This window comes from Seriola dumerili, unplaced genomic scaffold, assembly GCF_002260705.1.
Source record: "Seriola dumerili isolate Sdu_G_001 unplaced genomic scaffold, Sdu_1.0 BDQW01000331.1, whole genome shotgun sequence".
Classification (NCBI taxonomy): Eukaryota; Metazoa; Chordata; class Actinopteri; order Carangiformes; family Carangidae; genus Seriola; species Seriola dumerili.
Genome location: NW_019174586.1, coordinates 922433 through 946889, shown reverse-complemented (window position 1 = coordinate 946889; position 24457 = coordinate 922433). Strand labels below are relative to the sequence as shown.

General features: G+C 40.3%; 4 protein-coding genes across 5 annotated transcripts in view; 2 read left to right on the top strand and 2 right to left on the bottom strand.

The window, feature by feature from the left end:
- The window catches only part of slc43a1 (solute carrier family 43 member 1), a 21714-nt gene extending 9324 nt beyond the window's left edge, over window positions 1–12390 (top strand). The window contains exons 5-15 of the mRNA XM_022760228.1: window positions 607–683; window positions 7669–7761; window positions 8662–8795; window positions 8911–9041; window positions 9461–9607; window positions 9714–9749; window positions 9844–9979; window positions 10366–10495; window positions 10593–10666; window positions 11512–11635; window positions 12107–12390. Coding sequence (XP_022615949.1) covers window positions 607–683; window positions 7669–7761; window positions 8662–8795; window positions 8911–9041; window positions 9461–9607; window positions 9714–9749; window positions 9844–9979; window positions 10366–10495; window positions 10593–10666; window positions 11512–11635; window positions 12107–12304 — 1280 coding nt within the window. The 3' untranslated portion in view covers window positions 12305–12390. The remainder of the gene's footprint in view (window positions 1–606; window positions 684–7668; window positions 7762–8661; window positions 8796–8910; window positions 9042–9460; window positions 9608–9713; window positions 9750–9843; window positions 9980–10365; window positions 10496–10592; window positions 10667–11511; window positions 11636–12106) is intronic.
- A 2750-nt stretch (window positions 12391–15140) lies between these two features.
- On the bottom strand, window positions 15141–19607 carry med19 (mediator complex subunit 19). 2 transcript variants are annotated; one of them, XM_022760282.1, is made up of 7 exons: window positions 19256–19607; window positions 18686–18808; window positions 17909–18042; window positions 17589–17685; window positions 17409–17503; window positions 16407–16442; window positions 15544–15616 (listed from the first exon to the last, which is right to left on the bottom strand). In XM_022760282.1, exons 1-6 carry the CDS (start codon window positions 19473–19475, stop codon window positions 16407–16409), a joined length of 705 nt encoding a protein of 234 aa, XP_022616003.1. In that variant the 5' UTR covers window positions 19476–19607; the 3' UTR covers window positions 15544–15616. The 2 variants fall into 2 exon arrangements, with proteins under 2 accessions (XP_022616002.1, XP_022616003.1); XM_022760281.1 differs by lacking the exon at window positions 16407–16442 and having other exon boundaries at window positions 15141–15616.
- A 117-nt stretch (window positions 19608–19724) lies between these two features.
- On the bottom strand, window positions 19725–21997 carry LOC111232709 (polyamine-modulated factor 1-like). The gene is made up of 5 exons (XM_022760342.1): window positions 21754–21997; window positions 21164–21269; window positions 20982–21082; window positions 20373–20568; window positions 19725–19885 (listed from the first exon to the last, which is right to left on the bottom strand). Exons 1-5 carry the CDS (start codon window positions 21984–21986, stop codon window positions 19820–19822), a joined length of 702 nt encoding a protein of 233 aa, XP_022616063.1. The 5' UTR covers window positions 21987–21997; the 3' UTR covers window positions 19725–19819.
- Window positions 21998–23216: 1219 nt separating this feature from the next.
- tmx2 (thioredoxin related transmembrane protein 2) overlaps window positions 23217–24457 on the top strand; it is a 6900-nt gene continuing 5659 nt past the window's right edge. Inside the window, exons 1-2 of the mRNA XM_022759909.1 lie at window positions 23217–23451; window positions 23572–23632. Coding sequence (XP_022615630.1) covers window positions 23263–23451; window positions 23572–23632 — 250 coding nt within the window. The 5' untranslated portion in view covers window positions 23217–23262. The remainder of the gene's footprint in view (window positions 23452–23571; window positions 23633–24457) is intronic.

Sequence of the window (24457 nt, the reverse complement as noted above, 5' to 3'; positions counted from 1 at the left end):
GACAGATGAACTGTTACAACAGGTGCAATTAGACAGGTGTACAAAAGTGTAAAGAGGGCAGACTCCACATTGTCTCCATTGCTTGTAAAATCAATATTTTATTCCCTGTATCTTTTTTATTGAGCTCTGGTACTAACCGCTCTTTCCACTTCATAAAGGCCTCAGTATGCTTCAAGCCAAGCGTCCGTCAGATCGCCTCACAGTGTCTGAAACCTCCGCTCACTTCACTGTTGCTTTTTATCAACGTATTGTTTTGTTCTAATTGCTAATAGTAGTTTGAAAAAATGAACGAGCAAATGTAGCTGCAGAAACATGATAACAAAAACAAAGAAGAAGAAAATTAAACAGAAAAAGCAGAAAAGTAAAAATGAAAAACAAAAAACATAAAAACATCTTTCCAGTGTCAGAACTGGGGAACAGAATGATTTTTTCTTACCAGTTTGTCACAACCAACTTCTTGCCTCACATTCGAGTGTAGTCAGTAAATTAATATGCACAACTTGACTTTTAGTGGACATGGTGGACATATTGTCCTCCAAACCTTTTTGTCTGAGAGAGTAAACTTTGACGTTAACTCTTCTTCTGTGTTTCTCTCTTGCTTTGCAGTTCTGTCAGCGCTCATCTTCTTGGCTCTGTCTCTGAACGGCTTTGGAGGCATCTGCCTGACCTTCACCTCCCTCACGGTGAGCCACAGATTCTGTACATCGCTGATATATCATTAGTGTGTTGCAGGTGTACATTGTAAAGAGACATCTGTGGACAAATATATCTTCTTGTCCCTCTTTAATTATTAGAGTGGTTGGTTCTGGCTCCTAACAGATCCAGTTCAGTCGTTTTCAAACCGTCAGGAATAACCAGCTTCTGATTTCTCCTGGTTTTGATAGTTAACTGATTTGTTAGAAATTCTTCTAGGAAACAAAGAATGAAATGAGAACGATGGAGAAAAAGAAAATGATAAATCACCTCTGGACTATGCTTGGGAGTGCTGTCATGCTAAATACAAACCACAAATTGGATTAGATGGTCACTGAAGTCCACAGCAACTGCCTTCATATTCACACTATGCGCTGTGCGTGTGTCCCTGACCACTTCTAAAAGTTGTTAACGTGTCCTATATTTATAGTGTATGGAAAGCTGTCTAAATCTGATAAGGACATCCAGGACAAAATGTAATATTCAATGTGAACTGGCCAGAAGGCACAATTGGCTCCACGGTGAAGAAAATAAAACACACAAAATATTTTAAGGGATTAATGTCAGATTCTGAGCCAAAAGGAAATATCACATAGAACAGGATGAATTAAACGGTATGCAATGTGCAGCCTGTCCCATGTAATAGCGATGAAACTGTAAAAAAAAAAAAAGTCTCTACTTTGGTTACATAACTAATATTTGTTAAAAGTACTAATGCAGGGTTGTGTTTTTGGAACAAAAGAGTAGGTAGCTGAGAGCCTCAGCATGGTCGGGTCCTCTATTTGTCTCAGCTGACGAAACAGTGTGTGTTGTGACTGGGAGCTGCGTTTGTTTACCTTCACATCAGGCATGTGCATTTGTGTGTGATGTGTCAGCTGGTGCCAGCATTATCAAGTGTGTTTTATTGTTGCCACTGCCTCCTGTGTCCTGGCAAGTATTTAGGTTGCGCTGTGTGTCGTGTGTGTGCGTGCGTGCGTGTGTGTGTGTGTGTGTGTGTGTGTGTATGTGTGTCTGTGTGTGTGTGTCTGTGTGTGCGTGCGTGCGTGCGTGTGTGTGTGTGTGTGTGTATGTGTGTTTCTCTCAGAGCTGCACATGACTTCTCCCAGATGGAAAGTCTCCCATTTGTGTTCCCACCAATGACGGCCTGCGGTTAACCACACACCCTCCCCAAAGCTCGGCCCACTCACCTCTGTTCAAAACACTCAAGGCCACACAGTCCACACTTTGTCTTGTCTCTTCTGTTCCCTCTCACTTCCGTCCTCCTTTCTTTTTTTTCTTCTTGTCTTCCCATCTTCCCGTTCTCTCCTGTTCCTTTGTTCTGCCCAGCAGTCAACAGAAATCAATGCAGAACCTTTTCAACTCTACATGACATGTGTGGATGTACAAATGTGTGTGCGTGCTTATGTACACACAGGGAGATGAACATGAAACAGATGTTTTGATAATGAAGGCCCAAGCTGAGTATGGACAGATGACCCTCTCCTCTGGATCTGTCGAAAAGAAAAGCTAAGACACCTGTCTCTGTGTCTCTCTGTGGACCAGCTCAGGTTAAATAGATATTCTGCACCATCACAGTCCAATGTGCCCGAATATCTCACTGAAGACTTGCTGATAATCCTGATAAATGACTGACATGGCAGTTTTACAGGAAGAAAAACATGAAGGTAGTTTGTTCCAAAATGAGATATCAACCATATACAGGGAGTCTCAATGGGAAAAAACAGACTTTGTTCAAACACACTGAACTGTATTTTTTCCAAATATTTTATGGCTTTTAGGTTCTCAAATTTGAGAAGTTGCTGATTTTCTTTGTTATACATTATAGTAAACTGAGCATCTTTGGGTTTCGGACTGTTGCTTGGACAAAATAAGACGTGATGACGTCAGAGTGGCCTCTGTTTTTTACTTTGTAATAGACCACATTTTACAGACCAAACGATTAATCGATTAATTGATTAATCTGAAAAATAATTAATAAATTATAAGATTAGTTGCAGCCCTGTTCCATTTGATTGAATGGTTCAGCCATAAAAATGTGAACTCTTTGCTTTTCGTGCAAATTTGTATTTTTATCGATGCTGACTCAAATTTCAGGTAGTGCAGTTTCCACAAAAGTAGAAATTGGTTTGAAAATATTTTTTTAAGTAGATTCTAGTACTTTTCTTAAGCAAAAATAAAAAATGAAAACAAATAATTAATTCACACAGTACAAAGCATGATTCAAGCCGTCTGGTTTGCATTCTCAGAGAAAAACACAACACATATGGATCCAAACATGCAACAAGCCTCAGTTTCATATGAGACAGAGTTTCTGTCTCTGCCTTTGGCACGCACATACACACACACACACACACACACCTGCCTATGTAAATACAAGTAATTTCTGCACCTATGTATAAAAACGATCAGTAATTAAAGCTCAGTATCTCAAATATCACATAGGAAAGCACTGTGTTCTTTCTATTGTATTAATAACACACAAAATCAAATTTAGTATCACACACACACTCTTTGTCCTTATGTGACCTCTGTGTCTCCCTCCCTCCCTCCCTCCCTCTCCATTTCTAATTGGGTTGGATGTACCAGCATTGACTGACCTCCACACTGTTGTTGTTGTTCTGAAGAGTGAATGACGCCTGAGCACAAAGGCTGAGAGTAATACACACGCATCCCATCATGATTTAAACCATGTGCTTGAGAGTAACAGCTCAAATTGGATTATAAAACAAAAAAAAATGTTCTTTTGAGTTATTGTATAAGGGAAGAATATTTGTCTTTCTATAGTCAGTTACTGTGCCCATAATGAGGGACATAACATCTGATACAGAGGGTGTGTCATATGATTTGATACAGTTACATATGACAATTCATAATATACAGTAAGAAAACTCATGTTAACATATCTGGTGTGATGAGGAAATTATAATCAGTATAAAACCTTTAACATAAACACATGGCATAGTGTGAACATGTAAACTGTACATAGGGTGCATCACAATAATACAGAAAGACAGGACTGTTTCATTGGTTTCAGTATATAAATGAATATAGTTTATGTATCAGTCTGACTGATAGATTATCTGATAAGCACAGGTGTGGTTGGTAGGCACTGTACCTGGTTTGTGGGTGTGTCTGTGGATGTATGCTGTTGGTTTATGTATGAGTAAAACTAAAAAAGAAACAGTAAATTTAAAATGGTAGAGAAATCATAGAAAAGAGTGAAATGCAACCATGATCAGAGCCTGTGATACAGGTCCAGGTTCATGCAGTGTAAGTAATTGCAATGTAACAGGAACAGCATTGTAAAGGATGTTTCTTAACTGAACGAAGGTTTGAGGTTATGCCCTGCAGCCCACTGTGGCTGTATCTCCTCTCTTCCCTTGCACAATTTAAAACTGATTGGCAAAAAAAAAAAGAAAAAAAGCTTTGAAAAAAACTTGAAAAATGTCCAAATCTCATTAGTCAACCTTTGTTTTGTAATAATTAGTTTCGACTGATCTCTAGCCTCATTAACCTGTATGAACACATCCATGTGGTTCTGAAGTTCATACAAGGGCATGGTTGCATAACATAGAGGTGATTCACTTGTGATATAAACGTGTGTGTCACCTGTCACCATTGACGGATTGAGGACGGTCTCCTTACATTTACACTGTAACAGAGGTGGGGTTGCCCTTCAACAGTATTGGCTGGATGCAGGGGCCTGTCTGTTCACATGCTTGTGAGGAAAGTGCTTTTGGTTGTTTCTCGTTCCAGTTACGAGAGCTGTCAGTCTTCCATGTGCTGACTTTGTTGTCGGCTAGCAGAGAGAGGCTGAGCTACTTTTAAATTTGCTCAACAAATAAAACACGTTCTTAGAAACATACTTAGGGTTAAATACAGAGAAACCTCAAAAGTGACAGTCATATGTTGAGGTTTACAACTTCCATACAGGGCAATTGAACCAACATCTTTACATTTGACCACTTTTTGCGTTATGTAAGTTCACTGCAGCTGGACAAGAGCACTGTGCCAACGCTGTGAGGACTAAGGGTTTGATGTTCAGTGACAAAGGGAGCCAGAGAGTTGAGGTGGAGAGAAGAAGCCAGTGCTAATCAGCTGTGGTTTCCTGCTGGGAGCTCCACAGAGAGAGGAGCTGCAGCTGTGGCTTGGAGAGATCAGTCAAACCAGAAAAAGTTACTCCCACTACCTCTCCCTCCTATTGATCATTTCTGTCCTTGCTTATCTTTCATATACCTCTCTCCTTCTCTCGTCCTCTCCTCTTCCCTTTCATTCCACTTTCTCTCCCTCCATCTACCTCTCTTCCACATGTTCAGAGCTGCAACAAAACTTCACTGCTCATTAAGCTACGATTTGGCCCGTTCTCTCAGCGGTTGAGATCTTAATTAAACTCAGTGCCAAAGACTTACTACACCCGAGTGAGTGAGCACAGCACGAGTAGAGCCTGAACTGATTAGTCGGGACAAGTGGACGGCCAGAGCTCCATCTGTGTGTGACTTTTTGAAACCAGTTGACCCTCATGTGCCTCCATGTGGTCACATGTTTCTGTCCATGCCCCCCCTGGCAGTGTTAGCATGCAGGACATGTGCTGCAAGGCCCCTGTGTGAAATATGTATTATGTGTTTCATGAGAACTGCCAGAAGACAGTGATAGGAAATCACACCTGCTGCGGCCACATGCACGCACACATTTCACGCTTTTTCTCGCTTTCTGTCTCGCACACAAATCTCTCAGACGGACTCAGGTCGCAGCTCCTACACCTCTGAAAGCAAAACATCAGTTAGCTGACATCTCACATGGCTGGAATATCTTTGCTTTAACATTAGTAAGAGATGCAAACTCCCCTGTGTACACAGAGGGCCCTCTCGCCTACATTCCACAAACCTCCGCAATAAGGGAGTCCAGCGCTGCAGATCTCATGGCCACAGACGGGCCGTGAGGTATTTCGATTCTCAGAAGCACTGAATGAGGACGTGTTCTCTAGGATGTTTTTCTCATCTCACACAGACAGTCAGACTCTCTCTCGAACATCCTCAGGAAAGTTTTATTTTCCTGTTTGCCTGCCAACCTCGTTGTTGTGTCGTGCTTCCCCATGTAACTCACAGGGACCATAGTCTGCCATCACCACAGCCCAATCCCCCGCTTTATTTAAATTCTCACCTACACCTTCTTGCTGGAATCAGGAGCCCAAAGCAGCTCTAGGTGTGTCCATATGGGGTAATAGAGTTCTTACAAGCCCTTTCTTGTGAGTTACTTCATAGTTTTTGACCCACCAGGGTGTCCCCTGCAAAATGCGACAGATCTTTTTTAAACTGTGTCACTCCGTCATTCCAAAGCACATTCATGTAGCATTAAACAAATCGTTTTTCTGGTTTTACTGTTTTGGTTCAGACTCACGCTCTCATTGCGTCGTTTTCGATAGCAGCAAATAACCACTGATAAACGCTCTGTACACTACCTGCTTTGTGCCAAATAGCAGACAAAGTTACGGATTCGCTGGTGAACACAGTGGTAGCAGTTAACAGCGAAAGAGCTAGCCAGCCATTTTCCTCAGGAGTTGGTGGAGATCAAAAACAGCTAAAAGAGTGAATATTGGAAATGAACTTAATTTTGCCGAACACTACTCCAAATGAATGCTAATGTTGCTCCATGTCTGCTGGATGTGTAAATTGGCAACTGTTTGCTAACAGGTTAGCCATATCAACTCTACAAAGTGATATAAGGTATGTCAGTGTTGTGTTTTCAGATTAATGTGATGCCAAAAATCAGTTAATGTAGGTTTAAAAAACTTTAATGGACACTGAAATACTGTTATGATTAATTAAAATCATTATCCTAACTGTTTGCATTTACAGTGCATGATTGCAAGATTTGTAATTGATCATGTTGTATCTTTACACTTCTGTAAATCCATCTCTCCGCCCTTCATTCATTCCCCTTCCCATCATATAGAAGTTAAGAGGACCAGATGCATTGGACTCAAAATTGAGTGATTGGATTTTCTCATCATGTTCCCCATTTCCCAACCCTGACTTGATCTGGTCCAGCCTCAGAGACATCAGTGTAACGGTGTAAAAAGAGCACACAACTATAGGGAGAAAAAAAAGGGACACTGACACTACGCTGTGAACTCTGACCCAGCGGGGAGATGAGGTGACGCCAGCAGAAGTTTGGAAAACCATGGTTAATGTTGAAAGAGAATAGTGAGCTTGTCATGCAGCACACCTAAAATCCCACACATGTGATTTTTTAATCATGATCATGACCCATTTAAAACTCTAATCAAAGGACACTGAGTGTGCTGCCAGCACAATAGGTCATTGTTATGTTCACTAAGCTACTTACTACTGTAAATAGGTCGACCTAATGTATGATGTGTTAGTGCCTGGTGCCCGCTAACTTGTTCCCTTCGCTGTGTGTCATGCATGCCCCCACGCTGGGTCCAAAGAGCCAAGTGAAGTTCATCAAGCGCTGGCTATAGATCGGCTTCGACATTTTTAATCCTGATTCAAAGAATTTGTTGAAATTGCAAGAATAAAGACCATGAATGTGTGTCTAAGTATAGCTTAGTCTGTGTTTGAACAATGGGGTCAAGACCCAAACTGGGCCATGACTTTGTTTCTTGTTTCCCATGACATGGAAACTAATATTTTTTTAATGAGTCTGCCGTGCAGGGAGATAAAGGTGTTACTGAGTGCAGACTCTGTAGGCAGGAAACCTCACAGTTCAACTTTCTCAGTCTGGTTCACCCTGCTTACACAAAGCAGCTGTCTGTCCTCTGCTGGTCAAAATAACACATTGCACCTCCTCCACACCACATTTTTGACTCAGGACAGTCTGTGTAGCGAGCACACAGGCTCAATGTATTTCACATCGTTGAGGTGTAAGTGAACTTCTTTTAATAGAGATAAATTACATATATTGTGTCTGTTTATATCATTTGTTTCTTACGTGTCCATTCCTCTGTCCTTGCAGCTCCCCAACATGTTTGGCGCTCTGAGCTCCACTGTCATGTCTCTGATGATCGGCTCCTACGCTTCATCGGCTGTCACCTTCCCTGGTGTCAAGGTAACTTACAAAGGTTACATTAACAAAACACCTGTTGCACTGACACTGACTACATGCTCTTCTCAAATAAACCATGTAATTATGAAACCATGTGACTGCCTTTATGGTGCCTTTATGGTCAATGTTTGGGTAAAATAGAAGAGCATAATTGGATTTCTTTTTACATAAGAAAGCTTCACAAAAAAGATCTTATAATTTTTATTATTATTAATGAGACATTTTGAATCTTAAGTGGTCTTGTGTTGACATCCCAAAATAGTCGTGGCCGTGTTTCAGAGAAACTACAGTTAAAAGGTGGGATCTTCAGAGAAACTGCAGAGGGAAAACAGTTTGGTTCAAGTCACTGTATTAAAACTTTAAAGCTGCACTAATTCATATTTTTGTAGTAACAGTGGGTTAGCATAAGTTTACTTTAATTACCATAATGTAATGTGACAGAGGTTGCTCTGTGCTTGACACCTACAGAGAACTATCCCCCAACTCTGCAGCAGCAGCCAGCTCTGCACTACCTGCTCAGGTTACAAACAAAACAACTGGCACACAGTTAGCACAGTTAGCTGAAGGTAGCTTGAAGGTAATGGAGCATTTAGCAACTTAAGAGCCAGATATTTTCCTCGGGATTTAGTGGAGACAAAAACAGATGGAAACACCACTCCAGATTAATACTAATGCTCCTCTGTGTCAGCTGAATGTGTAAATAAGCAACGGTTTGCTGACACATTCACATAAAAACTTTACAAGGTGATAATAGGTTTGTGTTCTGTTTACAGCTTCTGTTGCCCACAAGTCAAAGCATCAGTTAATGCAGCTTAAAAAAAACAACTGCTATTTACTAAAAAAAAGAAATTGAATAATAATAATAATAATAATCCTCTTTGTCTCCTGCTTACTTCTTCACAGCTGATCTATGATGCAGGCGTGTCCTTCCAGGTGATCATGTGGGCGTGGGCAGGTCTTGCTGGGTCCGTCTGTTTGAACTGTTTCTTGAACTGGCCTGCAGAAGGCTTCCCAACACCTGATGAGGTGGACTACAGGTCAGTGCCAGTCTGTTCCTTCACCTCATCTCAATGACACCAAAGGAGAAAAATATTTATCAGGACCCTCACTCCGACCCTCCAACCCTAATGCGTGTCTGTGTGTATATAACAGTAAGATCCTCACTACACTGAAAGACATGCCTTCATCGGACCAGAAGACTCTAGAAGAGAGCTTGAGACAGAAAAATGGAGACGTCCGACACTCCACAGAGAAGCTTCCTAACGGTCATGACGCTGCACCCAGTGAGTCAGCAAACACACACACAATTACTGTGCAAACATTTACTTCATGCAGTTCCCAAAGTTTTGGGGTTTGTGTCCCTCATCACAGGTCACATATGCCAACAGAGTGTGAGCAATTCAAACCAAAAAGACATTCTTTGTCCTCATATTGGTTTTGGTTTTTTTTTTTGTTTTTTTGTAGTTTTTATAGATGGTTTTTGAGATCAAAAGAAGTCAAAATTAGCAATTCACAAGAAAAAGTCTTTGTTTTGTTTTGAACTAAATGTAGACTGTCTGCATGTCCCACAACTTTTACATTTAATCCCTGATAAGAAATAAATCTTAATCATCAGCCCTGAACTCCCCGGATATGAAAGCAAATTAATTGTGTAACTGAAGCTTTTACATTAAATGAAACAGAAATCTCCTTTTCTCTTTAGATGCCGTTCCCTTCCGCCGGTCTGTGTTCTCTCCCATCTTCCTGTGGAGTTTGGTTACAATGGGGATGACTCAGTTGAGGATCATCTTCTTCATGGGGGCGATGAACAAGATGCTGGAGTTCATGGTGACGCATGGCGAAGTGCATCGTGAGTGTCCAACACTCACTAATGATGACTGGGTTTTTAAATCTGCTTTACGTTATTACAAACTTTTGAGGACCATTGACAGAATAGGTCTTTGTTTATATTTCAGCAACCGAGCAGCTGGTGATTGAGGCGGAAGAAAAAGGTGAGAAGTGTCATAATGTGGCTTTAAATTTCTATACTTTATGTAACTTATTGGGCGTATCTTTAAAATTCTTCTTACTTTCTCACTCCTTCAGTGAGTTTCTACTCTTCCATCTTCGGCACGCTGCAGCTGCTGTGTCTGGTCACATGTCCTCTGATTGGATACATCATGGACTGGAAGATGAAGGACTGTGAAGAGGAGAAGGTAGCTCCCCCAGGCACAGAGCAACGGTACATGCAGTGTAATCTGATAGACTTGGTTGCGTTAAATAAAGTTGTTGTTTTTGCTGTTTGTTTTCTGTTAATTTTAGGCTTTACAAGGTTTGACAATGAAGAAATTGACAGGAAATATAGGGAAAGAGAGAGGCGGGTGTGACATTAAACAAAGGTCACCTGCCAGAATCAAACTTTACAGTTATGTAGTATGTGAATTAACTAGCACACCAGGCCAGATGAGTCGTAGACAAGACCTTTACATTAAGTGGTGTCCCAGGTAACCGCTGACCACCCTGGACATGATCGTGGCCATTTGGGTGACATAAAATGTGGTGAACACAACTGTAAACATGGTTGTTGGATGATGTAATGTTAAAGCACCTCTGTCTGTTCCCCATCAGACCGACCAGTGGGTCCAAGAGAGACCGTAAGATCCAAAAAGTGACCAACGCCATGAGAGCCTTCATCCTCACCAACCTGCTGCTTCTCGCTTTCGGATGCTGCTGCCTCATAGACAACCTGCCCCTACAGGTAGGACACACACACCCGAACACACAAGGAAACAAGTGAAGAATAAATAGTCCCCAACACTCAGATGCATTGATTGTATTGCTCCCCTCTGCTTTAGATTTTGACCTTCATCCTCCACACAATGGTCCGAGGCTTCATCCACTCCTGCTGCGGAGGCCTTTACGCCGCTGTGTGAGTGCGACACTGCCGCTTCATCAGCCACATAAAACTGAAGCTCTGAACAACACCATCACATTTAGGAGGAAACTGGATAAGTTATCTTAGAGGTGTAAAGTTTCACAAGATTCCCATTTAAACCACAAAGCAGCCGTTAAAGTGGTGTCATGAGTGAATATATTTTTAACAAATAAGAAAAACTGAGTGAAAAAAAAAAGGTGCTTTCAGTTTCCAGTTCATTAGTAAGACGATAAACATTCAGCTGAACACCTATACAATATTTAAGACCTGGAAATGAGACAACAGACTCTTTTCTGGCCCATTTGGAGTCGTTTTCAAGCACCATATAAAAACAGAACATAAAGCAGCATTTTACAGTGTGATAAAAGCAACCAGATGTGGTGACAGAATAAGGGGATGTTTTATGTGTGTTCAACAACCACACTACTGCAACACTTTCAGCATATTCTTTTTAAAAAGACCTGAACTGTTTCGATTCAATATTGACTATATTGAATCTAGATTCTTATCTTGAACCACACAGAACATTATTAGGCTATATAATATTGTACATGTAATTTTTAACCCCTGTTGTTTCTTGAACACTTATGGAACATGTTGTCATATAGGATTTGTATGTGTCAGTTCATTATCTCATAAGAGTGTGTGGGCCTGTACACAGCAGACATACGGTAATTAACTCAGAGGGCGTTAAAACTACGTCAGGCTGGTGAGAGCCCTGCAGAGCCACAGCCACCTCTACATCAATATATAACTCACTGAAAAGTAATATTTAATGTATTACAAGCTGAAAAGTGATGGTGCAGACTTTTGGTAACCATGCAGTATTTCTCCCACAGCTACCCATCAAACCACTTCGGCACCCTGACAGGCCTCCAGTCCATGATCAGCGCTGTGGTCGCTCTGCTTCAGCAGCCGCTCTTCATCGCCATGGTTGGACCATTGAGCGGAGACCCCTACTGGGTGAGGACCCACTCTTATTTCTAGGCACACTTCACACAGAGACACACAGATATAAACAAGCTCTCAGCACTGTTCATTCTGGCAGCACGAATGCGGGTTTAGATTTGTGTCTCAATGGGGCAGAAAAAGATTGTTTGCAAGTACATAAATTATATCGTGTAGATAATTTTCTATCACACCAAGAATGAATTTGAGTTTTAAAAAATCCATTCCATAAATCTAAATTTCGCAGAAGCATAAGCCCATAACAATGATATCCTGCTCAGTTTCACTTATCTGTTCATTCCCTATTTCCCTAATGACTGATAATCCCACTAGTGATGTAACTGAAGACTGAACAGCCATCCACAGTTATGTAGTCCAGTGGAGGGCAGTAAATTTGTTCTTGTTTTCAAAGACAAAATAAACTGGAACAGCGATCAGGAGCTGTATGACTTTAACTTTCATCTCGGTCTTCCAACCATCCTTCAGATCAACCTCAGCCTGCTGATCTTCTCACTTGCTGGCTTCCTGTTGCCGGGTTACCTGTTCTACCACCGCACATGCCTGCAGAGGGAAAAGGACGCCAGAGACAAGCGGGCCGGTGGTCAGGAGATGCAGGCGCTCAACCACACTGAGGCCAACGGCCACAAGCCGCACAGCAATGGTCTCGCTGCTGTGGAGGCTTAGACAGCATGACAGAGCCGAGGATTGGGGGAATGTAGGATTTATTTTTTGTATGTGCCTTCAAAAGGAGCACCAGCAATCAACTAAAAAAAAACGATGTAAAAAAACAATATATATATATATATATATACATACACACACACATATATATATATAAATATACTATATATATATTGTATGTATATCATTGTTTTGTTTTGTTTTTTGTTATTTTTTTGGTCATTGCTGGTGCAAATTTTGCTCCCCACAAACCATATCACAGAGTATACAGGACCCCACCACCCACCCCACCCTCCCACCCTTCCATAGCTCTAGGTACGCCACCCGATCTAGCCCATTAACCTTACCCAGGAGAAGATGTGTCATCATCATTTGTTTCTGTTTATTTATTTTTGGTCTATATCAATGAACCAAATTAGTGTAATGTAAAGCCATAGATTTCACACTCACATGAACACGCACAGCCACATGCACACAGCCTGGTAAAACCTCTGTGTGTCAGACTGCGGTATATCACGGTACTTGAAAAATGATATAGTTTTCACAGCCTTCTGATAACCAGCACAATCCTTGCTAACACCAAAGAACAGCTTGATGAGCATTACACTTTCTAGTTCAACATTGTTTCATGAGTGTGCTAATGAAGCAAACACTTAGTATTTGGGCTGTTTCTACTCTGATCCCCTCAGAAAAAGCTACAAATATATATCAGTACACTATTAAGAGCATCTGAACTTCTGAATACCACACCTTTGGTACGTATGAAGAAGGTTTTCTGGGTATTTTCACTGCCCACACAGTTATTCAAACACACATACACGCACAGATATGCTGGTTGTAGAGACACATATCTACCTCCTCTGTTTCCTTGTTTTGTCTCTCTGCAACCGACTCCTATGTCTGTCCATCACATGTTTTTTTGTTTGGTTTTTTTTTTTACATTAGGAAATATTAAATCCCTTAAATGTCAAACACCCCAAATGACAAATTGAATCGTGCAGAATTCTCTCCTTGTGTATTCATGTCAGTTAGAGGTAATGCTGATGCAGCCCTTGTACTTTTGGAATTTTTATATGTAAGAAAAACCTTTTTTAAATGAAATTTCACAAGGCAAAATATGACTGATGAAAATTCTGACACACAGTGTGTGTCAGTGGTGTTAAACACTTTGTACTGCTTTATGCACAGAAATGAACTAGTGTGTGTATAAAATATGTATTCAAGTGTCTTTTTATACTCTAGCTGCAGTAGCATTTAAAAGGGAAGCGTTTGTTATTTTGTAGTGTGCTTATCATGATTTACTGTGTCGTCTGCTTTTGCCTTTTCGCTTTTTTTTGTTCATGTATTGATTTTGGAGCAAACAAACCTCCAGCAAAATTGTATTTTGTAAATAGAACTGAGGTGTCTTTTTATTTTATTACATATTCTGCTTGCTTTACTACATATGGGTGTATACAGTATATTACAGTATATGAACCAATGGCTGAGGAGTCAGTGGCTGTGGTTAAACTTGTCTTTTAATGTGATTTTTCTGCTTCAATGCTCAAAAGTCGCAATAAAAAGACAGATCTAGCTGTTGATCCCCTTGTTTCGGCTAGCTGCACATCAAAACAGAAAAGTGTACATTTCTTCCATAGTGACAACAAAATGTATCCGTATCTAACATGTTTGTTCTGCACACAGCAACGGTGTCTTGTAGATTTATGAAATCAGTTGTAATGTATAATTTTTTTTTCTTTTTTGGCTCAGTCAATTTCAGTGAGACAGCTTTAAGCTTCAAGACAGCTTTAGAAGACCTTTCCTGTCTTGTACGATGTATTTCTTTTCTGCTTTCTAGTTACCATGATCATTCACACTGAGGATGACCGAGATTCTGTGTTTTGTTTCAACTCTGTGCCTTCGTTGCCACCTTGGCTTCATTGCAGTAGAAGTGAGTGTGAGATTAATGCCTCTGACAAATGTCTTTCTCTGTATACCAAAGCCATGATTAGGGACTGTAAAGCTAGTCGATAGTACAGTACTTTTCCTCAGGAGGACATACAGAGGCAAAATAACACAAATGCCTTATGACAAAATGCATTAGTCCTGCAGTAAACACCAGTTTGGTCACAGTATTAGGTTTTCATTGATTGTTGCAGGTGTTGATTCAGCTTGGTGGTCATTTTAAAGGCTGTAGTTTGTGTTCTTTAGTGTAAAAGCTGTTAAGTGCATTTCATTGTGTTGGGAAGGGTTTCCAGTTCCAGTTACTTTCCTCTTTCCACATTACAGTATTTAATTTTTGAAACTATTGTACCATCAGCAACAACTATCTGACCTCTTTGTACCTCTGTAAGTTGCCTTAAAAGTCCCTGTTGAAGCTGACAAATACTGCCAAAGGGCATTCAACTTAATGTCACTCCATTGTGCTTATGCCTCTGTAACTGAGATTTACAGTAGTTGGTACCAAAATTGTCAGTGTATTAAGTTTAATCAACACCTGACAGTCTCTACAACAAAATAAACATAATTAGCTTTAGCTGTATCTTAACACTATATCATCTACACCAGCTTGTCTAATCTTCTGTCCTTACCCTCAGAGTTGAGGTGCTTGTATGTCTTGCTAAATGTACGCCTTTCTTTCCTGCCTTCAATCAATATATCCAGCTTGTGCATTTGAAAAATAAATGTATGAATGTAAATGTATGTTCTAAGTGGCATTTTTTTCAATCATCCTTTTAAAGAGAGCAGCAAGGTGCCGCAGAGTCAGTTTGATCGTCATTGTTGCTGCAAGTGGATCATATAGTCTAACACAACCCAAAAACTCCAAATTCAAAAAACAAGTCTTAAAAGGAGAAACAAACAAAGTATAATAACCAACGTTTATTTGATTTTGGCATTATGGTCAAAAGATATCACAACAAAATCAAAGAGGGACATACATACTGTGCCTGCTCAGTCATCCACAAAACCACACAGCTTATGAACATCAGGTTTCTGCCTTTTACACTGCTCTGTAACATGTCTTCCTGTCATCACCCACATCCACTGTGTCACTGCTCCTTTCACTCTCATTCATCACACAATCACTTTCATCCTTTGATTCATCCCCTCTGTCATCAAAACATACTCTCAATAATACAGTTATCTGTAAAACATACACACACACACACACACACACACACACACACACACACACACACACGCATCCTTTTACAAAATGTACAGTCACACAAACATTCAAACACAGGCATGCACACAGTGGGCTCCTGTCTATCTGAGGCTATTGCTGTTGGGTTGTGATCCAGCGAGGCCAGGGTGGTCGGGACTGTGACGGTTCTGGAGGGGGATAGAGCATCAGTGAAATACACAGTTAATAATGGTCATTCCTGACACATAAGTTTATGTTAATGATGAGAGAGAAGACAGGGCTTTATAGTTGTGCCTGTGTGTGGGGACTATGAGCAGATAATTGGAGATTCTTAAGTAATAGATACAAAATAAGGGGTGCAATAGTAACTGTAGTCTCATTAAGATAACACACGTCTCTCAGAACTCAGCACACTGATAAAACCTGGATTTTCACATTTAACAATCATCTGCAAGAGAATATTTGGGCTAAATGCCATCTCTGAATCAAAGTAGTAGGTGATAAACTGCTTCTGATCAACCACAAGCTGATTAATGAACGCCCAGGGTCACAGGATTGTTAGCTGATTCATGAACAGTGAACTTTAAACTCTTAAAGCTGAAAATGTTCAGAGAAAAGACTAAGTGATGCAAAATTATGGATCCCATCAGAGTTGTGGGCAGAAGTTCTCTAACTAGTAGGGCAAACCAAATGGTTAAACCTGCATAAATCAACATTTTTATGTTAAATTTTTCTCCAAATTGCTACATGCAGTGAGAAAAAGGGTGGCTCTTAGTGAGCCCACCCAAAACCCAAATCACTGTTGCCGCTATATTTTAGTTTTAATAATTGTTTTGTTTAGGGCTCACACATTTACTTTTTGGTTCAGGCTCAGCTATTCTCCACAAATCTGTTTCCAGAAAAGCATATTGCACACTACCTTCCCAGCACTTAACAGCAGATAGACAAAATTAGTGAACTAACTGGTGAGTTAAATACCTAGCAAGCTGAAGACCCAGATGTCTTCTCAGATGTCTGTGAGGACCACAATCAAAAGGTTGAATTTTTTTGAATTTGTTCAAGTGTGCAGGGAATGAAATGAAAAAAAAAAAAAAACAGGTGAGGTGATAATGTTATTACCTGTCTACTTGATGTTACAGTTAGAAACAGGCCAGTCATGGCTTTATAAAATAATAACTCAGTGCTGTTGCCTGCAAGCTACTTTTTGAGTCCTTTCACTCCATAGAGACCAAAAATCAACACAGTTGTAATTAATCAATCAATCAAGCAAGCAACATACAGACTCAGCGTCCAGATAAAATAATAATAATAATAATAATGTACAAAAGTACAATAAAAAAATAAAAAAAAACCTGGTTTAAAAAGAGTACACATCAATGTCTTACAAAGAGACAAACGTATCAATGTCTCCACAGCTGGGATTGGAAGTGTAGCACGGTGCACTAAACCTTAGGTTTGATAGGCCAAAGACGATTTAATTTTCAGAGTTATTAAGCTGGCAAATAAATTCATACATTACATTCTTAGGATGGTTTTTAAAGTACTGACTCCTGCAGCCATAAAATTTCACTTTCACAACACCATCTCTTAAGTAATACCCTCCTGGCATTGTAATAAGCTACTTGAAGTCTCTGTAAACTTGCTTTTCTGTAGTTTGACCACAAGTGTGCAGTATAGAGTAGTGTGCAATATGCTCTGAACAGAGACATCTTCACTCTATCCGTACATGCACTAAACTTGTGTAAGAGAACGTTTCCTTTTGCGTAAATCATGAATTAGTTTGAAACTGGAAATGTGTCTGTTATTTGGTATTTGTTCCAACTTTTAAGATAATAAAGTTTAGATATGGGTTTTAGGTCAGGATAAGGGTCTTGGATGGACTTCCATCTTTGACCATGACTGCAGTGGCATCCATAATGACACCTAACTGCCAATTTAGTGAATTACTGAGGTCTTGATAAATGGATGGATGGATCTTACCTTCTTCTTTTTCTTGTCTTTCTTCTTTTTCTTGCGGTCGGGATCGTCGTCTCTCTTTTTCTTCTTCTTCTTGGGATCAGAGTCTGATGGAGTTTCTGTGATGTCAAAAAGAAGCAGGTTAGTGGCCTGAAAGCACTTTACATTCCTTTCTGTTTATGCAGAGGTCTATTTATGTCACACCTTGTGGTAGTGGGTCCTGTGGTCGATGGTGTTTGTGTTTGTGTTTGCTCTTCTTCTTTGGAGGCTGTATGTGCATCAGTCTGTACTGTTCTGGGAGCTGGGAAAAAACAAACACAAAAACATGCATATAAGCATTCAACTGAACAATCTCATTAAGAAATGAAAGATACTGGTTTCAAGCAGGTCACAATATTCTAACTATAGATAAATTGCCATAATACTGTTAATAGTTTATGTAATTAGGTGTCAGTATGCTGAAAATGAGTGAGACTTTACATCTTGTGAGTCTACATGTGCTGTGTTATGTATTCAGTTAGTACCGGTCCTGTGTGTAGTCTGAAGCCTGTGAGCAAAGCGCCGGTGAGCGGGCTGAAGGAATTCCCACACACTGGAGGCTTATCAATCAAAGACCGCAAAGAGCTGCCGTCCTGAGTGCCCGGACAGTCGATCATACCTGCAGCAAACAGGAGAAAAGACAAGTTGGAATGAGGCAAGTCGGTGAGCCCTGCACACACAGCTATGAAGAAGTGTTCAGCTATGTTCACAATTAAACAAACAATGTACGCAGAGGCATTTGGATGGCAAGTAATTGATAGGGGTTTCATTGAGCTGCTCTCATTTTCACCACAATATTTGCTGTTGTGGGGAGTTTACAACACGCCAACACCTATAGTATTAAGAATAACGACATAGTGACACCAATGAATTTCGGATGTGGCCTCCATTTGGGTCATCATTTTGATTGATAGTTTTAATACAAAAAGTGGGGAAAGAGAGCAACATGTTTTTGATGATCTGGATGATCATCATGGGTTGAAATGTGCCGTTCTCACAGTTAAGTTGTTGTTACTGAAAGTGTTGCTTGAACAAGTTTTGAACCTTTAAGATAACAACTCCATTTCCAGAGTGAGGGGCCCACAATGATGAGAGATAAAGGAGAATCAACAGCTATCAAAGATAAGGTAAGTTGTAAACTAGTGTCCTAGACTAACCATAAGTCACTATCTCAACTCCATTTATTTTTTCTAATGAAGTGTGTGCAGCTCCTGTCATTAACACTTGGCTGCCAGACTACGTTTGTTCCCACATACACCCACCTGGTAACTCTGGTAGGAAGTTGCTGAGCTTCTCCTTCACCTTCTTCCCACAGAACTTGTTGTAGGCGTGCTCCAGGTTGTAGTGCGTAATGAGGTTGGTGTTGCCCGTCAACTCGTTTCCCACTAAACACACAGGTTCATATCAGTATGTTCAATTTCAGAACTCACTAAAAGTTGTTGTCACGTTTAAAAAATGTATACATCTAACACATTAAGTAGCACAAATATCGCTAGGTGACCATTACCAACTAGAGCCAATGTTAGTTCAGGGATGCCCATTCCTGTGATTACAGCAGTTACATAACGTCTAACTTTAAAACACGAGGGTTAAAATATGAGACACTCAGTTGGAAACGTTTTTGCGTCACAGAAGCAACATTAACACCACCCTACCTATGAAAAACAGGTGAGCTAATACCGGCAATTAGCCTCGCTAACACTCATGTTGTTGGCTAATGTTGGCTAGCACTGTTTACAAACTGCTTAGCAACCTTTAACAGAAACTCGACTCTTAAATTAACAAACAAATAACACACAAGGCACAACGTAGTTATAAGAGCCCGACAGTACCAGGTAGCTCCCGCAGTAAGTAGAAAGGTTCATTCATGGCTCCAGGCTTCCGCAGAGCAGGCCCTTCGTCCCCGAGCTGCGGTGGCATCTGCCCCGACATGGAGACTTGGTTTTGCGGAAGAGGCGGCGCAGGTTTCCCCGGTCCGAAAGCCAGAGACGACGAGCCGGGCTGTCCCTGAGCGTCATTTTGCCCGAACATAGTTGAAAACATTTCCGTCATATCTATCGTGAGTGATACATTTATATGGAAAGGAAAAAAAGCCGAGTTTCTTCAAGCTGTTATCTATATGGTTGTGATTCACCGTGAATCCATCCGAGTATCAACTACCCGACTCTTCACTTCTTTGTGGCATTATTTTCATGGCCCATGTACCGTAATACCAGACATTAACACGCACATTACCATAATGATTGGTGTATGTTGGCGCACACGAATATATAATTACTGAGGTCACAAAACACATTTTATTTCCAAAATTTCAAGTTTATTTTAAGACAAACAGCCATAGTAAACAAAATCAATATGTACAGTTAACTTAGATGATTTGTAGAATAATTTGAAGATCACACATCAAAGACATCAGTAGGGCAGAGAGAAGACGCCAACCTTTCAAATTCTGTGACTGATGCCTAAAGTCAGAAAAGACAAAACAAGCAAAAATAGTTAACACTCAATGCAAACTTCTATTTTATATTTCTGCTTATGTTATAATGCTCAGATATCGTTTGGCCCTCAGCAATAATAAATATATCAATCGTCTTTATGTTTAAGTTTGGAGTCCCTTATTGGATTTCATGAGAAACCCAACCCATTTTGCTAAAGCATGTGTCAAAGTGTTAAATCAAAATGTTCTGCTTTGTCTTAAAAAGCCAAACAGAACTTTTTTTAATTGTAATGACTGAAATGATTCAGTGATTCCTATCTAGGTGCCTAAAACAATATAACTGTTCTAGATGCTCTGGCTTTTTCCATTTGTTATTATATTTCATATTTATTAGAACAAAGACACTGCTTTACACTTGTTTACATGTGCATCCTCTTAGTGAAAAACTTTGTGAATGCTTTTTTTCCAGCTCCAATGGCTCTTTTACTGATCTTCAATCTTTCCCCTCTTACCTTCCACTCATCAACAGCTGCTGAAATCCGGTTTTCAGTCTGAGCAACACTCTCTCTGCCAGCCTGAGCCTTCTGTGCAAGTGCAGCATTCTCCGCTTGGATCTTTTTCAGCTCCAGTCGCATGTAAGCTTCCTGCTTTTGATAGTAGGGCATCAAAAAGCTGCAAAAGTCCTGTTCGGGAACCCCACTGGGCCGCCTAACAGAACAGGTGAGATAGTAATAGTTTAAAATGTTTTGTATTTTAATCACATGTAAAGCACAGGGTATACAAGTGTTCAGACAGTAAAATATTCTTTAATGCTTAACACAACATTGCTCCAGAAAATTATTGGTACCATTAGCCAACAACTGCCCATAAAGTTGCCCTGTTTCCATCTTTATGTACCTTTAAGTATTGCGGACATTGACATGATTTTGAAGTTCAAATACTTATCAATTACATATTTGACCAAATTAAATGAGGGTGGAAAGAATTTCTGCACGCAAACACATCAGATCCAAATGCAGGTCAGATGATTAAGATTTGCCCTTATTATTTTGCAAGAAAATTAACTTACTACCTACTACTTGTGTCTTGTTACAATTTATTATGCTGAACTGTATACTAACCATGCAGGGTCTGGGTTGTTCTTGGCAGCGCGCTCCAGTTTGTCCAGCTCATTCAGTTTGACCTCTAACCGGCCTTCTTCAATCAGTCTGCTGATGTCCTCCTAAAATACAAACAATAGGACAATATACCTTCCATTTGTTGTTTATTTTCATACATTGTATTAATGTATTGTGCTACATACCTGGATAGTCCGCCGCAACTCCTCTATGAACTGCTTGTGAATGCTCTCCATCCTCTGAGGGTTCTTCTTGTACAGTGGACGAAACGTGCTGGCGAATCTGTTAAAACTGTTAGAGAAAGCAGTGTCAACTAAAAGTGCAGCAAAGTGTGGCTTTTCCCAAAACAATAGACCTTTTCTTGGATAACTAAATCAAGCACTAAAGTGATTAATTGTTTAATCTATAAAAGGATTGACAGAAAATTAATGGATAACAACAAATTTGATTACTGAGTAACTGTTAAGTCATTTGTCAAGAGAAAATACCAAAGATTCACAGTTTACAGCCTCTTAAATGTGATGACTTGCTACTTTTATATGTCACTGTATATTATTTACAGTTGCATACATGTGGGCGCTGGACTATTAACTGGGCAAAACAAGCATATATTAAGAGAGAGATGCGATGATAATGAAAATGATCATTTGTTGTTGCCCAAAACAAATGCAAGGCAGAAGAAACCTTTTGCTGCCACAAACTGGGACTACTGCATACCCGGGTTTCACCGTCGTTTCGAGACAGTCTTGTCTTACAAACACAGAAGTCACGGTACCTAACATGGTCGATGAACTTCTCCAGGCTCTTCTGCATCACTTTGTCGAAGAGCTTCAGCCTGTTATACCGAGCTCCGCTCTCCTCGGACGGCTTATGAACTGACCCAGGGTTTGACATCTGTGAGGAAACCTCTCCCGTGGCTTCATTAGGCGGCTTTTCAGCGGAGTCTCCGCCACAAGTGTTATCTACAAAAGGAGACTCCTTTTGTGTTGCTACGTCGCTCTCCTCCATTTTTAGCTTCCTCTGTTTACGTTTTGCAATAACCGCCAAATCAACTTCTTCTTCTTCGCGGTTTAATGGCGGCCGGCCTCTTCGGTGCTGCACTGCTGCCACCTTCTGGTGGTAATTAACTCTTACAGTGTCCAGTTTGTCAGATTTTCCCATTAGTCCTGTTGAATTAGATGACTAAACAACTCCCACTGTCCCCATAATCCAGTATACTCTGTGATCTTGCTCCTCTTAGCCCTGGTCTTTCCATTTCTTCCATTATGTCATTTTCAAAATATTTTGTGCAGCTAAAATAAAATGCTCTATACCTCACAATATTCACAAAGAGTAGTTGGATGCTTCCCCCCTCCCATGTTCAGATTGCTGTGTCCTATTTTTAATCTTGGCATCATTACTCTGTCTTTTCCTTCCTCATTTTTCACACCTCCCACTCTATTCTCAATTTAATGTCTTCCCTTATCTACCGATTTCAATGCTGTTGTCACTCTTGCACTGCCCTTTTTTCTGGTTTTGAAAGCTTATTACATATTTCTATGTTTTTATGATTTATTTGTTTATATGTTTTTACTTGTTTTGCATCTACTGTAGAAAATTTTCTGTTACATGTATTTTGTGCCTCTTTCTGCATTGTATGTCTCAGTATGGTTATTTTGTATGTTTTCCTGGTTTTGAACTGTATTTTCAGTCATTTTGCAACTCTTTGTGGTCATTTAGTGTCTCTCTGGGTTTTTAATTTCTTTTTTGCTACTCTTTGTGGTCAGTCTCTGTTTCTTTCAGTGACATTTTAGAGGTGAAGCCCAGGGGCCCGCTGATCCTCTTGGGCTCCTGTTCATATGCCCAGTACGTCTGCTCAGTAATCCATCCTCAGTTGTTTTCTCCCTTTCCAGCAGGCCTGTATATACCTTGACTTAATGACTATATCTCCATGACCTCTCAAACCCATCCAAAAGTTGACTTGAAGCCGTTGTTCTGCATAAACACATTGGCATTTGTCCTGTCCAAACTCACAAGGCACACACAGGAGAGGCTCTGACTGCTCCTGTATATAATCAAGTATGTGTGTGTGTGTGTGTGTGTGTGTGTGTGTGTGTGTGTGTGTGTGTGTGTGTGTGTGTGTGTGTGTGTGTGTGTGTGTGTGTGTGTATCAAATCTACGGCAAATGGCTGTGTCGAAATCGTTTCGTTTGGCGCAGGCGCAGTTCAACCCAGTAGCACCACTCAGCTCCTTCAGCTGTCATTTCTCCTCTCACCCCGTGGTGTTGACTGTCGTATGTGCCAACATGGGTCTGATCACAGGACTCTGTACTTTCTTGTACCACTTCCCTCAGATTTACAAATGGCTGCTGAAACCGTATTATATCACCTCGCTCTTCATGACCGTCGCCTTCCTGGTGGTGCGAAAAGCTCCCGGTCTGTGCGAGCACCTGGCGAGCCAGAGGGAGGACGGCAACTCCTGCGACTTTGACTGGGTGAGCACGCTGGGGATAGTGTCGCGCTGCAGTGCTGCTAAATATGGTGGGCTTCAGTCGGCTGCTGTAAAATGGTTCACTCACTTATCACAAAGTTGTTGCATGTTTTTTGTTTTACAGAGAGAACTGGAGATTCTCATGTTTCTCAGTGCAATAGTGATGATGAAGAACAGGAGAGCCAGTAAGTAAACCCACCCCCACCCCTAAGACCCTCAGGGCAGAACCTCATGACTACAGTTTAGACAAATTTGATGAAAAGCTAAAGTCTGAGAAATTTCCACCACTGAAGTAGAATATCTACTATGACTGGGTCCTCCACCCTCATCTTGTGGCCCCTCTTGAAGAGGGACCCTGCACCAAAATCTGGTTTTAAGACCTTAATTGTATTGATTTATACTGTGCTCATTTATTGTAAAGTTGCATTGTATCAAACTGCTTGAATTCTTTCTGTTTGTCAAGTAACTAAGACTCCATTATTATCATTATCATCATTATTAGTTTTCATTATTTCATTATTAGTAGGCCTAGTCATTATTCATTAAAGAACTGTAAGTCTGCAACCAACTGTTTCATTATTAGTATGTCTGACAGTTGTTTTATTCAATAATCATTTGATTGATCAGTGTACAAATGTCAGAAAATAGTGAGAAATGGCAATTTTTCCTTGAAGCCCAAATTAACATTGTCAGATAAATTTGTCTGACCAAAAGTCAAAAATGTAAAGGTGTTTAGGAGTTTACAATAAAAAACAGGGACTGGGAAAACTAGCAACTAGTAAATATTTATACTTGAGAAGCCATGTATAAATATTATATAATGCTTAAAAAATATTTAACAATTAATCATTTATCCAGTTATCCCACTTTTTGCTGATTTATCAGTTAATGTAATTAATGAACTAGTCAGTAGGGGGTCAATAGGGCCCCAACAACAAATTTTTGCCCTGAGGCTTTGTGGGAGGTTAATGCCCCTACCCCACCTCCTTACACACACACACACACACACA